The 17,061-nt window shown below is 47.2% G+C and overlaps 2 protein-coding genes across 4 annotated transcripts; both read left to right on the top strand.

The window, feature by feature from the left end:
- Window positions 1-1,776: 1,776 nt before the first annotated feature.
- LOC310670419 (uncharacterized protein) lies at window positions 1,777-8,751 on the top strand. Of its 2 annotated transcripts, none has more exons than XM_083425754.1 (4): window positions 1,777-1,893; window positions 3,442-4,425; window positions 5,518-5,641; window positions 6,260-8,751. In XM_083425754.1, exons 2-4 carry the CDS (start codon window positions 3,667-3,669, stop codon window positions 7,075-7,077), a joined length of 1,701 nt encoding a protein of 566 aa, XP_083281880.1. In that variant the 5' UTR covers window positions 1,777-1,893; window positions 3,442-3,666; the 3' UTR covers window positions 7,078-8,751. The 2 variants fall into 2 exon arrangements, with proteins under 2 accessions (XP_083281880.1, XP_083281881.1); XM_083425755.1 differs by having other exon boundaries at window positions 1,792-1,882.
- A 644-nt stretch (window positions 8,752-9,395) lies between these two features.
- Window positions 9,396-16,643, top strand: LOC310670398 (uncharacterized protein). Of its 2 annotated transcripts, none has more exons than XM_083425681.1 (4): window positions 9,396-9,578; window positions 10,689-11,594; window positions 12,806-12,956; window positions 13,860-16,643. In XM_083425681.1, the coding sequence occupies exons 2-4, from the start codon at window positions 10,872-10,874 to the stop codon at window positions 14,711-14,713; spliced, it is 1,728 nt and encodes a 575-aa protein (XP_083281807.1). In that variant the 5' UTR covers window positions 9,396-9,578; window positions 10,689-10,871; the 3' UTR covers window positions 14,714-16,643. The 2 variants fall into 2 exon arrangements, with proteins under 2 accessions (XP_083281807.1, XP_083281808.1); XM_083425682.1 differs by having other exon boundaries at window positions 9,397-9,578; window positions 12,806-12,935.
- The last annotated feature ends 418 nt before the right edge of the window (window positions 16,644-17,061 follow it).

Below are 17,061 nucleotides of genomic sequence, written 5' to 3'. Positions count from 1 at the left end.
CTTCCCAGGGAATTCTAGGAATTATAGCTGTAAGACGTGAGCCAGGGTCTCCTAACATAGCATCCTTAACAAACTACTTTTCCCAGGATTCTTTGGGGGAAGCCATGCCTGTTTAAAGTGGTATGATACGGCTTTGAATTTACAGTGCAGATGGAGGCCTCATTAGTGCAGCCCTGTAACCTTGACTTTTTAAATACAGTGGTACCTCTGTTTATGAACTTAATCCGTTCTGGAAGTTCGTTCTTAAACCGAAACCGTTTTTAAACCGAAGCATGCTTTCCCTAATGAGGCCTCCCGCTGCTGGTGCCCTTCCACCTTTCGGATTCTGTTCATAGACCGAGGTAAAGTTTGCAAACCGGGACACTACTTCTGGTTTTGCGGAGTTCGTAAACCGAATTGTTCCGAACAGGACTGTTCTTACGGGGTACCTCTGTACAAAGTTGGCAACCTAAATCCTGCATCATGACGTGCACAGATCACAGAGGTGCAGAGAAGCAGACTTTAATACAAATTAAAATACAAATTATTCTGCCTTGGTTAAAACACACCTGGAATTTTAAGAAGGTTGTTGACAAGCTGGAATGTGTGCAGAGGAGGGCAACCAAGATGATCAAGGGCAGGGGTCAGCAAACTTATTGTGCCTTGGGTCTCCAGCGCCAATTGCGCAGCAGGCAGGATGGCTGGGGAGCACGTGTGCACACGCTATTTCCAGCACACTTCCAGGTCGGAGGAGCACCAGAAATAGCTTGTGTGCATGTGCACAGGCCTCCTCCGACCCGGACTTGCACCGGAAATAATGCTTGCGCATATGCAAATAACACTTGCGCATGCGCACATGGTATTTCCGGTGCTCCTCCGACCCAGAATTGGGCAGCCGGGGGTCACCACGGGCAGTATAAACAAGTCCTTCAGGCCTTATCCAGCCCGCGGACCTTAGTTTGGGGACCCCTGATCAAGGGTCTGGAAACAGCCTTATGAGGAAAGGTTGAAGGAGCTGAGTACGTTTAGCCTGGAAAAGAGGAGACTGAGAGGAGATATGATAACCATTGTCAAATATCCCAAGGGCTATCACATGGAAGAGGAAACAAGCTTGTTTTCTGCTGCTCTGGAGGGTAGGACCGATGACTTCAAGTTATAAAAAAGGAGATTCCAACTAAACATCAGGAAGAACTTTCTGACAGTAAGAGCTGTTAGACAGTGGAAGGATCTCCCTCAGAAGGTGGTGGACTCTCCTTCCTTGGAAGTTTTTAAACAGAGGTTGGATGGCCATCTGTCATGGATGCTTTAGCCGAGCTTCCTGCAGTCCAAGGGGTTGGACTGGATGACCCTTGGGGGTCCCTTCCAACTCTTAAGATTCGGTGATTCACTGCAGCAATTGGCAGCAATCTTTCTCTCTCTCTCGAAAGACCTAACCCGCTTTTGGAGGAGGCACCAAACTATACAAGCAGTATAGATGCTCTGTTGTGAAATGCAAACGAAAACAAACCCATGCGCCAAAGCCATAGATGTCAACGTTTCCCTTTCTTTAAGGGAAATTCCCTTATTCCGAATAGGATTCCTCTCAAGAAAAGGGAAAAGTTGACAGCTATGGCCAAAACGCATCCGTGAAGCAGGCAGGCAAAGAACCACCTGGGCTCTGACCCACCCAGAGAAGGAGCTTCTTGTGTTTGGTGCTGTAATGGTTAAATCCAGCAGTCGAGATCGGGGTTCCTAGAGAGGAAGGGGAGGGGGGAAATTTGGGGAGGGGGGAGTAGGTGGGATGTCGCTACCATAGAGAGGTCGGGGGTGGGGAGCTCGTGCCTTTTCCGTTCCCTCTATCCGGAAAGCGAAATGGCTCTCTGGATGCAGGCGGGAGTTGGAGGCTGCTGAAATCCAAGCAGCGGTGAGCCGAAGGTGCAAAAAGAGAAATGATGTGTATATATATATATATATATCCATCCAGCTTTTATATTGGGGGGGAGCTTGGGGATGCAAAGAGGTTGGAGGGTGGAAGAACAGAGAGGGGGACCTTTGCAGACCCTCCGCCTAAGGGATAGGAAACTGGGGAGACTGGCTCTGGTTGTAACCTGCCATATGCATATTCTTGCATTGCCGGGGTTGGACTAGATGATCCTCAGGGTCCCTTCCAACTCTGTGATTCTATGTAGAAGTCAAATGACTTGTCCCTCCAGCCCCTGCCTTCGCCAGCCTGCTGTCTTCCGCTCCAGGCGTTTTGGGCTACAACTTCCATCAGTCCAAAATTCCTTGACAGAGGAACGGTCTCCCTTGGGAGGCTGTGTGTGTTCACATCTTTAAAAAACCCATTGGAAAGTAGGATCTCGATGATTAATTGCTCCTTATTGCCCTATGCGGCTTAGGACCCACGTACCTACGGGACCGCCTCTCCTGCTATGCCCCGTGGAGGACCTTAAGGTCCACAAATGACAACATTTTGGAGGTCCCAAGTCGCAAGGTGGTTAGATTGGTCTCAACTAGGGCCAGGGCCTTTTCAGTACTGGCCCCGACTTGGTGGAATGCTCTGTCACAAGAGACCAGGGCCCTGCGGCACTTGACATCTTTCTGCAGGGCCTGCAAGACAGAGCTGTTCCGTCTGGCCTCTGGTTTGGACTCAGTCTGACCCGTATGTTTCCCTCCCCTTATGGTTTTGATCAATGGACTACTTTTAAAATGAGGCTGCATTTTAAATTGCATTTTAACCTGTATTTTAAATTGTTTTTTTTTTGCCCCTATTATGTTTTTACTGTAATTTTACTGGTGTTAGCCGCCCCGAGCCCGGCTCTGGCTGGGGAAGGCGGGGTCTAAATTATTATTATTATTATTATTATTATTATTATTATTATTATGTTGCAAACTGTCCTGTCAGCTGAAGCATTTACCCTCCAGCTCAGTATTGTAATGGACTCCCTTCAGAAGATGGTGGACTCCCCTTTCTTGGAGGTTTTAAAGGAGAGGTTGGATGGCCATCTGCCATGGATGCTGTCATGGCGATGCTGAGCCTTATGGAAAATTCAATGTATTTCTTTTAAATGCTTTTTTAAAAAGCTTTTTCAGAACTGTTTTTATCTGTGTGTAGATTCTACCCTAGTCTGCTCTATTTATCTGCTTGCACTTTGATGTGCTTTTGAATTGCTAGATTGGCAGGAGCAGGGACCGAGCAACGGGAGCTCACCCCATTGTGGGGATTCGAACCACCGACCTTCTGATCAGCAAATCCTAGGCTCTGTGGTTTAACCCACAGCACCACCCGCATCCCAGTCATAGGTATATCAGTATTCAAATCTGAATGGTCAAATTGTGTTATTAGTGTTATTATGGTTTTTGTTGTATGTGTCTTTTGCGGTTGTTGTTTGTATTGAAAAAATGATTAAATATTTTTTTAAAAAAATATTAAAAACAGTTTGAAACAACTTAACAGGTTGCTCTTGGTTTTTTTTCCAGCAGAAAGCGCTTGGATATCCCATCCGCGGCCAAGGGTAGCTTCCAAGCGCCGTTGCGGAGATAGCTCTGCCCTGTATCCCTCTGAACTCGCCCTGTCATACCGCAGTAGCTGGGTGCACTAATCTGATTGGCTGGATTCCTCTTCTGCATTAGCTGTCAGGGGCGGAAGCGCTGCTCTGAGTTCGAATTCCATCTACCCTTCCCAACTGCCAGAGCTCCAATTCCTAAATGGCGGAAGGGAGGGAGGGGGAGTTGCTGGCTCCGGATCTCCACTTCCAGGCGGTGCTGGATCAGGAATTGAAGCTGGGTGTGAAAACAGAGAGGAAGGACCCAGCGGGTCTGAAGTCTGAGATGGGATCCAAGGGACTGAGGAAAAAGCCCCACCCTTCTGCTCAGGCGGGACCTGCGGGGTGCGAGGGCCTGCAGCAGGTCTGGGAGGCCCAGTGGCAGGCCTTCCTCAAGGCGATGGAGTCACCCCACTCTGAGGCGGGGAGCTCGCAGCTGGCGGAATTGGCTCCCTGGGCGGACCTGAGGACTTCCCTAGCCCCTTTTGAGGCCATCACTGCAGCCAGCCAGCCTCCAAAAGAAGGGTACCTCCTTCCGATCCTCAACGGGCCGAGCCGCCAGGTCCGCGTCAAGCTCGATCTGAGAGAAAAGGGCCCCAACACCAAAGTAAAGGAGGAGAAGGAGGCCCTCAGCACTGAGGGCCACCGGCAACGCTTTAGGCAATCTCACTGCCACCAGGCTGAGAGCCCCCGCCAGGCCTGCAGCCGGCTCTGGGAGCTTTGCCGCCAGTGGTTGAAACCGGAGAGACGTACCAAAGAGGAGATCCTCGACTTGCTGGTCTTGGAGCAGTTCCTGGATGTCCTGCCTCGAGGGATCCAGAGTCAGGTGAAGGATCAGGCTCCTGAAACCTGTGCCCAGGCGGTGGCCCTGGCGGAGAATTTCTTGCCGGCTCAGGGGGAGGCAGGGAGTTGGGAAGAGCAGGTGAGGCTGTTTCCTTTCTTTTTATAATAATGATAATAATTATAATTTGTACTTCAAAATATGCACAAATCAAAGTCAACAAAGTTTCCAGTCTAAGACAGTCATACCTCATGTTATGTCCGCTTCATGTTATGTTCTTTCAGGAAGTAAGACGACCCGGAAGTACCGGTAAGGGTTATTTCCAGGTTTTGCCGCTTGCGCAAGTGCGCAATATGACGTCACGCGTATGCGCAGAAGTCGCAAATCACAACCCGTGCGTGCGCAGAGGCGCCGCTGCTGGTTGTGTTCTTTTCATGTTGCGAACGGGCCTCCGGAACGGATCCCGTTCGCTAACAGAGGTACCACTGTATTTCCAAAATTTGTGTTGCAGTGATTCACAAAAAACGCCCATCTCTCAACAGACGTTGTGTTGTAAAATATACCACTCCTCTTATGAATCAAATTAATTGATTTGTGCATTTTTGCAAATTTAAGACATAGGCATTCCCATATAATTGGAACCTGATAATCTTTACACTTTCAAGCCCAGACTGCTCTGGCTGCCATCACAAAGGTTGCTTTTGTTTGTTGGTTGGTTTGTTAAAAGGCTGTTGTTTTGCAGATATTTCCCCCTCAATCAAATAAAAAATAATCAACTGGGGGAGAGTTTTCTCCTGTCATTGAATTTATATGGTGCAGGATTTGTCTCCAAAGGCATGCTGACACTCCCACAGCATATACGTTATGTTTGCATTGTCTGTTAAAATAACTTCAGACATTTAAACCAAGTAGGCTGTTTGCATCCTGGGAATCCTGAACTATCCATAGCTGGATCGCGAGATCAAGAACCAAAGGAAGCTACCTTATGTCGTGTCAAACAGTTGATACATCTTGCCCAGTTATCACAGTGTTCTTCAAAATGTGGGCCCCGGACGTTGTTTGGACTACAAATACCATCATCCACAGCCATCTTAGCCAACAACGAGGGATGATGGGATTTGTATTCCAGCAACTTCTGTGGACCTAAGCTTGAGGAACTCTGGTCTACACAAAGTGTGTCTAAATGCTGTGAATAACAAAAATCATTGAACAACATGACCCCTGCTGTTTCAGGGCCCGGGTCTCTTTCAGAAGGTGATTGTGAATGTCCCAGATGAGGCAACTACTTTAGGAGATGCAGGCAGGCAGATGTGGAACGTGCTGAAACATGAGTGTGGAGGAAATGCTGGCTCAGGGGGTAAGTAATATGATGCTGATGATGATAATAATAATAATAATAATAATAATAATAATAATAATAATAATTAATAAATATTTATACCCTGCCTATCTGGCAGCTCCCAACAGCTTTAAAACAGAATAAAACATCAAACATTAAAAACTTCACTAAACAGGGATTACTCCATGCTAACTGTAGAGCATTGAATAGTCAGGTAGCTACCACAGAAAAGGCCCATTTTCTTGTTGCCACCCTCCAAACTTATCTGGGAAGGGGGGGCATAAAGAAGGGCCTCAGCTGACAAACGCAGGGTCCGGGTTGTTTTGTATGGGAAGAGGTGATGATGATGATGATGATGATGAAGATGATGATGATTTATACCCTGCCCATCTGGCTGGGCGGCTCCCAACAGAATATTAAAAACACGATAAAAGATCAAACGTTAAAAAACTTCCCTAAACAGGGCTGCTTTCAGATGTCTTCTAAAAGTCAGGTGGTTGTTTATTTCCTTAACATCTGATGGGAGGGCGTTCCACAGGACGGGCGCCACTACCGAGAAGGCCCTCTGCCTGGTACAGTACCTGACACTTAAAGTGTTGATGTTCTTATATTTCATCTGTCTCCTTCTTCCTTCAGGTAAGCACTATGTGATGCAGAAAGAGGATCACGGGCAAGAAAGCTCTGAGCAAGAACCGCAAGGGATGCTGGAGGAGAGAGAGACAGCCAATGGGCTCAAGCCCTGCAAGCAGGCAGGGTCGAATGAGGGTCTGTGTGGGCCATGGAGGCAAGAACAGGCAAGCTGTCCGAGGCAGAGGATGGATCAGCTGATTCCTAACGTGGGCCTTTACCAAGGACTGAGTGGACTTCTTACCAGGGAGAGGCCTGTGACCCTGACCGAATACAGACGGACTTCCAACTCCAAGGCAAGCGAGAGGACCGAGGCAGAAGAGAAAGCCTTCAAATGTGTGGAGTGCGGGAAGGCCTTCCGCACAAAGGACAAGCTCATCCGACATCACAAGACCCACACGGGAGAGAAGCCGTACGGTTGCTTGGACTGCGGCAAATCCTTCAGCACTAAGTACGGGCTTTTCCGGCACTACCGAATCCACCGGGGAGAGAAGCCGTACGGATGCTCGTACTGCGGCAAGTTCTTCCGGATGAACTACGACCTCATCCGCCACCACCGGGTCCACACGGGGGAGAAGCCCTTTGAGTGCTCGGACTGCGGCAAGTCCTTCGGCATGAACTCCGACCTCGTCAGACACCAGAGGATCCACACAGGGGAGAAGCCCTTCCAGTGCCCGGACTGCGGGAAAACCTTCAACGTCAAGGGCAGCCTCGTCTCCCACGTCCGGATCCACAAGGGCCTGAAGCCGTACAGGTGCGGCGAGTGCGGGAAATGCTTCAACCAGAGTTCGAAACTGAAGGCCCACGTGAGAATCCATGCGAGGTAGAAACATGGAACAAACGTCCCGGACTCTGGTAGTCCTGGACCTTCAGCAGTCGCTCCGGTCTCTGACTGCACGATCGTCTCCTCCTGTATGGATTTTCCCGGATGCGGATGGAGGCATTACTCTGAGCCCTTCTAGGAAGTGAAGTGGTGCAGTGCTGGGATTCAGACCATGGCAACTGGGAAGCGCTCTGCCTCAAGAAGCCTCTTTGCCAGCTAGCTTGTTTAGACGGTCCTATTTCCGAGAGCTGGTGCCAGTGGAGACTAGTCCATCAGGACGAATGGGGCACTGTCCCACCAACCTCAGTCTATCCTTTCTCATGAGAACATAGTGTCAGGAGCGAGCCAGCAGTAAATCACACTGTGCAAATTGCCATTAATAGCAAAAACATGATCTGCATCAATTTGGCAGAGTGTCAGGCCTCATGAGCACAGTGATGCATCCCTGGTAGGTCTTGCTCCCATGAAGAAGTTGCTGAGACTGAAGGTTTCTGCCTCCCCATAGCTGCCAAATCCAGGGTTTTCCCCAAGCAATTGAAGACTGAGCCTGTGCATCACTACTCTCTCCTCCACCCTTTTTCTGCCTCTTTTGGTTCTGGGAAACTCGGGGGAAAGGGAGCTCGTTGCAGCAGGAAGGGGAGAAATCTGTGACAGTTCCCCAGCCTGACCCTTCTCTGCTTCTCAGCTTCCCTCATCCCACACTCCTGCATCAGCTTCTGCCCCTGATTCTGCACTGCTCTCTGCCTCTGCCTCTCCCAGCTCACTAAGCCCTGTTGCTTCCTCAGCCTCTGACACCTTCTCTTCCCAGTCTTCTCCCTCTGACTGCTCATCGTTGTCCCACCACCACTCCCCAGGCTCTGGGTCTTCTTCCCACTACTGGAGCATCCTATTTCCCAAGCGGATGCCACTGGGAAGCCAATCAGCCCTCTTCCAATTGTTGCTTCCCAGCAACTAGTGTCAACCAGAGGAATGTGGCCTCTGATGCTGGAGGTGGAATTCGTGTCTATAAGATGCTGGATTTCGTGTCTATAAGAACAATTACCCCTAAGTGCACCTCGAGCAGCATACACCCTGAAGTAGCATTAATTGGGGAAATCCTGTGGCAGGGGAGCCATCACTTACTAAGGCCAGGAGAGTGGAGGGTGGGTGCTAATAGGTGGCCCTTCAGCTGCTAAGAACATAAGAAGAGCCTTCTGGATGAGACCAGAGTGGCCAATCTTAGTGCAGCATCCTGTTCTCTCAGTGGCCACCCAGATGCCTATGGGAAACCTGCAAGCGGGTCCTGAGCACAAGAGCTGTCTGATAGCCTTGTCAATTTGTCCCATCTTTTAAAGCCATCCATTTTGTTGTCCATCACTGCCTCCTGTGGGAGCAAATGTCATAGTTCAACTACGGTGGTATTCAACTACTGAAGTTAATGGAACTAACTTAGTCATATTTATTCATTTTAATAGGTCTGCTCTGAGGGAAAGTGAATGCCAACCATGTATTTTCAACTCCTGGTTTAAAAAATAAATAAATACTTGGGTATGGTGGGTTGGTGGTTTTTTTTTTATGTCAACTTGTTTTTGACTTCTGACTTTGGCTGCTAATTGCATTTTATGTTCCATGTAAATCACTTAGAGGTTTCAACAATTAAGTGACATGTCGTTTTTAATAAAGAAACAAATACACTGTTCCCGAGCTGTTGTTTTTTTAAAAAAAATGCAATATGTTTGAATCGTGGTTTTATGTAAGTTGATGAATAAATCCATAATAAATAATAGGCCATGGGTTCGAGCCCCATGTTGGGTTAAAGATTCCTGCATTGCAGAGGGTTGGACTAGATGACCCTCGCGGTCCCTTCCAAATTTATGGATCTAGGAAATAAATAAACAAGAGGCAGTAATGAGAGGGCCTTTACCTGAGCTGGACCAGCAGAGGACTCTAGTGCAGAGGAACTGGAGGATAATTTGGTTCCCTCTGTTTGAAAGCTCCTCTTTCACCCATCTCCTGCCCCAGCTTCCTAGGTCAACCCCCCAAAGAATCATGGGAACTGTAGTTTGCTAAGGGTGCTGGGAATTGTAGCTCCATGAAGGCGTAAACTACAGCTCCCAGGATTGGGTGTGTGTGTTGAATGTGCATTAAATGTGTCTTAAATGCATGGTATGTATGTAGCCCTGGGCACAGCTTTTCATAGCAAAACATAATCCAGTTCTGTAGCAAATCACAGACTTTTTTTTAAAGTTGAGAGATGCGCCCAAAGGGTTAAACCTATCGAGTTCTGCTCTGAGCCTGAGAAAGGAAATTGCGGGGGAGGCGAGGAAGGGAAGAAGGAATCCTTTTTCTTTGTTATGGAAGAAACGTGCTGGGCGACGTCATTTCCGGTGCCCTTTCTTCCCTCCTCTTCCTGGTGGGAATCTGACTTTTGAAATTTCCTCCTCCCTTCTTTGTCAAAGCACTGTGGAACTGCAGCAGGTGCTGCCCAGGCACATTGGTGGTGCACTGCTTAGCTTATAGGGAGAGGTGAGTTGTATTATTATTATTATTATTATTATTATTATTATTATTAGTTCCAGAGTGCTGCAGAGAAAAAAAAAGAAATTGCAGGTAAAGTAGGAGAAACCCTGCTTCAAAAAATAATAATAATAATGAACGTGGACGCTGAGCTGAAAGCTAAAAGCCAGTTCACCTTTAAAGGCTAAGCTGTTCTTCAGGATCTCAAAGGTAGCTTGCTTCCGGACTTGGAGGTTCCACGGAACACAAGAGTAGCCCTTCTGGATCAGGGCAGTGGCCCATCTAGTCTAGCACCCTGTGGCCAACCAGATGCCTCTTGGAAAGCGCTTAAGCAGGGCCTGAGCTCATAAGCCACTCTCCCCAGCATTTCTTGCCTCTGGGTACCGAGGCAGAGAATGGTCCTCCTAGCTTGTAGCCTTTACCTCCATGCACTTTCAGGTCAGTCTCAGTACTATAGCCAGGTCCTCCTCCTCTTCAGTTGATTTGATTTGTTATTATTCTATGCCACTTTTCATTCAAGTGAATCAGTTGGAATAATAATAATAATAATAATAATAATAATAATAATAATAATAATTTATTATTTATACCCCGCCCATCTGGCTGGGTTTCCCCAGCCACCCTGGGCGGCTTCCAACAAAACACTAAAAATACAATAACCCATTAAACATTAAAAGCTTCCCTAAACAGGGCTGCCTCCAGATGGGAAGGTACCACGAGGTCATCTAGCCCAACCCCTTGCAATGCAGGAATCTTTTTGCCCAGTGTGGAGCTCGAACCCACAACCCTGAGATTTAAGACTCTCATGCTGAGCTATCCCATGGATAGATAAGTAACAATAACACAACAGGATATCACAAATACGTTCCATATAGAATGAATAACAAACCACCAGCAAAAGAATTACAAATAATCAGTAAAACAATTACAGTATATAAAATACTATTAACACCACCACCACCCGAAGAAAACAGCACAATGGCAGCAAAAGTCTTATAGGATTCACAAAGTACTACAGCAGTCATAATCTATAAAACAATATTGACAACACTGACAAAGTAACAAGCAAAAAATAAAATAAATGTTTCCTCTCATTTATTTTTTGTTTCTTGCTGTTAGGAGGAGGAGCCTCCCTCGCTGGCTTGGCTCAGGAATTTCTGGCCGTCGCTTAGAAATAAACCACTTCTACTGATTTTGCAGACCCCCTTGAGGGTCTTGGACCGCCTCCATTTTTGACAAGAGACGGGAGAGAAAGCGAGAGGAGGAGGAGGAGGAGGAGGAAGGGGCCGTCCGGTTCTCGAAATGGACATGCGGAACGTGACTGGCTCCAAAGCATGGGAAGAAATGGAAGGTGTAGCGAAAGCCCCACATCACAGGGGCACGGGGCAGTTCCTTATTGGGACACCTTCCCATTATATAAAACGTGAGCCGGAAGAAGGGGCGCTGGAACGCTGGGAAGCCCAGTTGCAGGAGTTTCTGAGGATGCTGCAGGCTCCCAACTCAGGATGCAGGGACCTACAGATATCTGAGGAGCCCTCCCCATGGGAGGATGCGAAGGCCTTCCTGGCCTCCTTTGAGCAAGTAGCCTCGGCCTGCCGGTGGCCTCGGGACAAGTGGGTGGCCCTCCTTCCGGCTCTCAGCGGAGAGCCTGAGCAGGCCTTCAGCGGCCTCAGTGCCCAGGACAAGGGAGACTACAGGAAGGTGAAGGCGGCCATCTTGGAAGGGGAGGCCATTGCGAGGGAGAAGCAGCGGCAGCACTTCAGGCAACTCCGCTATCGGGAGGCGGAGGGTCCGAGAGGCGTTTATGGCCGGCTCCGAGAGCTTTGTGGCCAGTGGCTGAAAATAGAGAGGCACACGAAGGATGAGATTCTGGAGCTGCTGATCTTGGAGCAGCTCCTGAGCATCCTGCCGGGAGACATGCAGAGCTGGGTCAGGGAGCGAAAACCAGAGACCTGCACCCAGGCGGTGGCCCTGGCAGAGGGATTCCTCTTGGGGCAGGACGAGATGGACGGTCCAGAACAGAAGGTGAGAAATTCTGAAGGTGTACAGCAGCAGTGGGGAAGCTCTTTCTGGCAACTCGGCCCTCCAGATGTTTTGGGACTACAACTCCCATCATCCCTAGCTAACAGGACCAGTGGTCAGGGATGATGGGAATTGTAGTCCCAAAACAGCTGGAGGGCCGAGTTTGGAGATGACTGATTTAGACCTTCCAGGACTCTCCATTGGGCCTGTGTTCAGCTAATGGTGAGTGTTTGCAAATGACGATCACCTGGTTGTTAGAGCTTGCATGTGTGGGCACCTCATCATGTCACTGTGATGTCGAGGGATTGACAGGTGGGCAGCCCCGCCTACCTGCCAAATTTCGCCTGTGGGGTGGGAGGGGGAGATAAGTATCCAGACTGCTAGACACATCTAGTTCTTCACCTGCTGGCATATGGTGTCTATGATATGGTGCTGAAATGGATTTCTATCGGTTACCGTATTGGCCCGAATATAAGCTGCACTTTCCCCCCCAAATTCAGATCGTGAAAAGTCAAGTGCGGCTTATATCTGCAACCTTTTGCTGCCAGGAAGGGGCAACGGCACCCAGCCTACCCGCCCAGCCCGCTGGCTGCTCCCAAGCCTCCCCCGAGCCATCAGAATGAAAGGGGGTAGGGGCAGAGTCTGCTGGCAAAGCAGCCTGGCTCCCCCCCTCCAAGAGCAGCCCGGGGGCAATGGGGCACATCCCGTCCGCTGCTCCAAGCCTCCTCTAAGCCGCTGAATTTTAAAGGTGCGGCTTATTTGCAGGTGCGGCTTATATTCGAGCCAATATGGTAATTTGCTATTTCAAGTGTCTGGGTGTTAACTAACCCATGGAAATTAATGTATTTGGAGGGATTTGCTCTAGCCCAGATCTTGGTGGCCAGAAAGTGTATGTCATGTCGGGTTCCTTTGGACCATTACAGTGGTACCTCGGGTTACATACGCTTCAGGTTACAGACTCTGCTAACCCAGAAATAGTACCTCGGGTCAAGAACTTTGCTTCAGGATGAGAACAGAAATTGAGTGGCGGCAGCAGCAGGAGGCCCCATTAGCTAAAGTGGTGCTTCAGGTTAAGAACAGTTTCAGGTTAAGAACGGACCTCCAGAACATATTAACTTCTTAACCCGAGGTACCACTTTACTTGTTATCCAACTTCAGGCTGGCGGAAGCCATATGGCCTTTTCTGTTCATGATCTTCCTCACTGCTGTTTCAGGTACCTGTGCCTTTTGCGGTGATGGCTGCGGATCCTTCTGAGACGGGCCAGCTTCTGCCACGGGACACCTGGGCTGGGCAGGTCATCAGAGAAGCCGCGGACAGGCAGAGTGAAGTGACGAGATTGCCGAGTAAGGATTCACCATGCTCAGGTTTTCATGAGGCGGTTTCTCCTCTCACTCCTCCCCCCCTCCCCCTCTGGCAAATATGCACTTGTCTGTCATCATTATTATCATTATCCCGCATTGGTCCCTACAGCCACAACTTCCGACAGGTTGACTTCACCCTTAAGGCGAATTTGAGGGGAGTCCCTCCCCCAAGTTGACGGGTGTTGCCATTCAAATGGAGTGAGTGCACTGCATCTATTATGTGGGGTGGGGCTTACCTGACCCCCCTCCCCAATATTTTATTAAAGTTGGCACCCCTGTCCACAGTTCTCCCTCACCACGACGCTTCCCTTGTCACTCAACCCCCTCAAGCCCTTGTTCAATTTCATTGGATGTCTCCAGATTCTAGTATTATGAGATAAGGTGGAAAATGTCTCTGTTCACTTTCTCCATATCACAATCACATCCCTTCCCTTACTCTTCTTTCTTCTTAACTAAAAAGTCCTAAAAGCTGTAACCTTTCCTCAAGCTGGGTTTATAGGCCTCAGCCCTCTATTTTCTGGGTTTTTGTTTTTTTTTACTCTAGCATCTGATATTCAGAGCTGGACAATTTTTGACTAGAGAAATCCAGTACGACACGACCGACCTGTTTTCCATGAATTTCTCTAATCCTTAAAAAAAACAGAAGACTCCCATAAACTAAGGCAGCAGCCATTGCCTTGTCTAGTAGTTTTAAAATTTAATTAGAAGTGCTTTCTGTTGTCTGCGCTGAAGCTACAACTACACAATTTCAGCCGAAGACTTTAATTCTCGTATTATGAGGGGGGAAAGAGAATATTCTCACATATTCTGCCTGCAACAGCTCTGATACTAAACTCTGTTGATTTTCTGTTTGGAATAATTACTCCAGAACAGATGAGATTCTCTGGGGTTTTTTTATTCCTACAGGTAATGAGCGGGTATTGGAGGATGAGACAGATACCCTCCACCAGGAAGATTCTGTGGAAGGAGAAGCAAACAATGCCTGCCTGGGAAGAGAGGAGGAATTCCATGACCATCAAAAGCAAATAATGTTTGAGAATCAGCCAGGGCTGTTGAATGATGAGAGAAGCTATGAGAGTGGTCCGGTGGAAAAATCCACTTTCTATGCAGACGTTAGCAGAGAGGAGAGAGAATCCGCTGGATCACAAAGAACAGAGTGTACTGAGGTACAAAAAGCATCAACTGACTGTCAAAGAAACTTTGAACGGAGCTCAGACCTTATGGTACAGCAGAGCATTCACATCAGAGAGAAGCCGTACCTGTCATTCTATTGTGGAAACAATTTCATTCAGGCGCAGGGCCTTCTTGCACATGAGAGAACCCACACAGGATTATGGAACGTGTATAATTACCCTAATGGTGGGAAAAACTTCAGTTGCAGTTCAGGCTCCGTGCAGCGCATGAGAATCCACACAGGAGAATCTCTGTACACGTGCACTCACTGCGGCAAAAACTTTGACAATTGCTCAGTCTTACAGGAACACGTCAGGCTGCACACACTGGAGACACCGTACAAGTGCTCAGACTGCGGGAAGAGCTTCGACAAAAAGCGTTACCTGAACAACCACGTGAGGAAGCACAGAGGGGAGAAGCCGTATGAGTGCCTACAATGCGGGAAAAGCTTCCCTATAAAGTCCAAACTTGTAAAACACGAGATAATACACATGAGGGAGAAGTCATACACGTGCGCCCTCTGTGGGAAAACATTCGTTCGGAAGACAGACCTTTGTGCACATGAGAAAATCCACACAGTACAGTAGAAATTTCAAAATTTATCTGGCAGGGGAAGAAGCCAAGAATAGAACACAAATTATGAATAGATTCTAAGGATAGAGGCGGCTTTTCCCTGCCAGATTTAAGGTTATATTATGAGGTGTCCTGCTTTTGCTGGCCCCGAGAATGGATAACATTACAAAATACAGATACTTTAGATTTGGAGGGTCACGATAATAGATTTGGTTGCATTCATATTTATGGTATGAAAAAGTCAAAGTACACAGAGATTTCCTGAACCACTTATTAAGAAAGTCACTATATGTCGTATGAGAAAAATACAAAATCTCTTGGAGCAGAAAACACCATAGTGGCTCTCCCCACTAGAAGCGATTTATGTGAAAAAATTGAATATGAGAAAGGGTTGGGCAACATATAAGGAATTATTAGTAGAAGAAGAGCACCAGTTGAAATTGAAAAAAATTGAGGGTATACGAGATCTTTTAACGGATTGGTTACAGTATCACCAGTTAAAGAGATGTTTTTAAAACACATAAAAGAAAGGGATTTTCTAATGAGATATTGAGGTCTGAGAATGGTTGGAGAATAATGTGAAATTACTCTCTAAAATGTATAAATTATTATTGGAATGGTTTACTAAAGATGAAGAAGTTAAACTGGTCATGATACAATGGGCAAGGGATTTTGGATACAACATACAGCTTTCAGCATGGGAAAAACTATGTAGAGAAGATTAGAAATTTACAGCGTGTTATACATTAAAAGAAAACTATATGAAAATGATGTACCACTGGTATTTAACGCCGAGTAAATTAGCAAAATTAGGGACGCGGGTGGCGCTGTGGGTTAAACCACTTGCCGATCAGAATGTCGGCGGTTTGAATCCCCACGATGGAAGAGCTCCCGTTACTTGGTCCCTGCTCCTGCCAACCTAGCAGTTCGAAAGCACATCAAAGTTGTTGTTGTTTAGTCATGTCTGACTCTGCGTGACCCCGTGGACCAGAGCACGCCAGGCACTCCAGTCTTCTACTGCCTCCTGCAGTTTGGTCAAACTCCTATTGGTAGCTTTGAGAACACTGTCTAATCAGCACATCAAAGTGCAAGTAGATAAATAGGTACCGCTCCAGCGGGAAGGTAAACGGCGTTTCCGTGCTCTGCTCTGGTTCGCCAGAAACGGCTTAGTCATGCTGGCCACATGATCCGGAAGCTGTACGCCGGCTCCCTCGGCCAATAAAGTGAGATGAGCGCTGCAACCCCAGAATCGGTCACGACTGGACCTAATGGCCAGGGGTCCCTTTACCTTTAAATTAGCAACAATGTATAGGACAAGCTCAAATATTTGCTAGAAATGTAAAGGAAAGGAAAGCACCTTTTACCGTATGTAGTGGAATTGTAAAGTAATAAAGGAATTCTGGGAAATGATATACAACAACCTGAAAAAAATGTTTAAAATAATGTTTGTTTAAAAAACCAGAAGCCTTTTTGTTAGGAATTGTAAGTGCAGAGATACCAAAAATACTGTTTATGTATGCTACAACAGCGGCAAGAATGCTGCTCGCCCAAGGTTGGAAAGAAAGCAAGGTGCTACTAGAGTGGACTGGCAGCGCAAACTATTGGCTTATGCAGAGATGGCACAAATTTTGGGGAAAATCAGAAACCAGGAGGATCGAAACTTCAACAAAGAATGGGAGAAAATTATACTATACTTGACAGACCACTGTAAACACTTGAACACTTTGGCAGGTCTTAAATAACTCTTGTAATGTTATACAGACTTTGGACACAATGGAGGGCTGAAAATTAGGAGGACTTATAGTATGCAGTTGAAAAAATTATCTAAAGAACCCACAGAGGGGAGCAGGGAGGTCTTGAGATTCGGAAGAATCTTGTGTATTTTTTATTATCTGTGATTTTGAATGAATTTGTAAAATCAAATAAAAATTCTTCCCCCCCTCCCCCCAAAAAAATAATCCACACAGGACTGGAAAAAGGTTATAACTCTGGTTGTGCAGCTTGTGCCTTGAAAGCGTCAGTAAATTTTATTTTATATATTTAGGATATAGAAAGAAATGCCTTTCCTTGGGGGTGGAGAGTGTGGAAATCAAGGCAACTAAAAGAAGTAATTTTCAACAATTAAAGCTTTTAAAATAAAACTAGTCTTACAGAAATAACTATGCAGCAGTCAACCCCTCCATATCGGTGAGCAAAAGCAGTGAATGCCATCACCCACCCCCAAAATGTTCTGAAAAAGCCTGTGTGATTGACAGTGAGCAGTGGCATAGCTACATCTGTTTCTCTTGGGAGGGCATTCCACAGCGAATGGTGCCACGCTCAAAAAGACCCCGTCTTTCTCAACCACCCGCCCAAACTCAGG

Source organism: Podarcis tiliguerta, assembly GCF_965153285.1.
Source record: "Podarcis tiliguerta genome assembly, chromosome: 2".
Taxonomy (NCBI): domain Eukaryota; kingdom Metazoa; phylum Chordata; class Lepidosauria; order Squamata; family Lacertidae; genus Podarcis; species Podarcis tiliguerta.
This window is presented reverse-complemented; position numbering and strand designations above follow the sequence as displayed.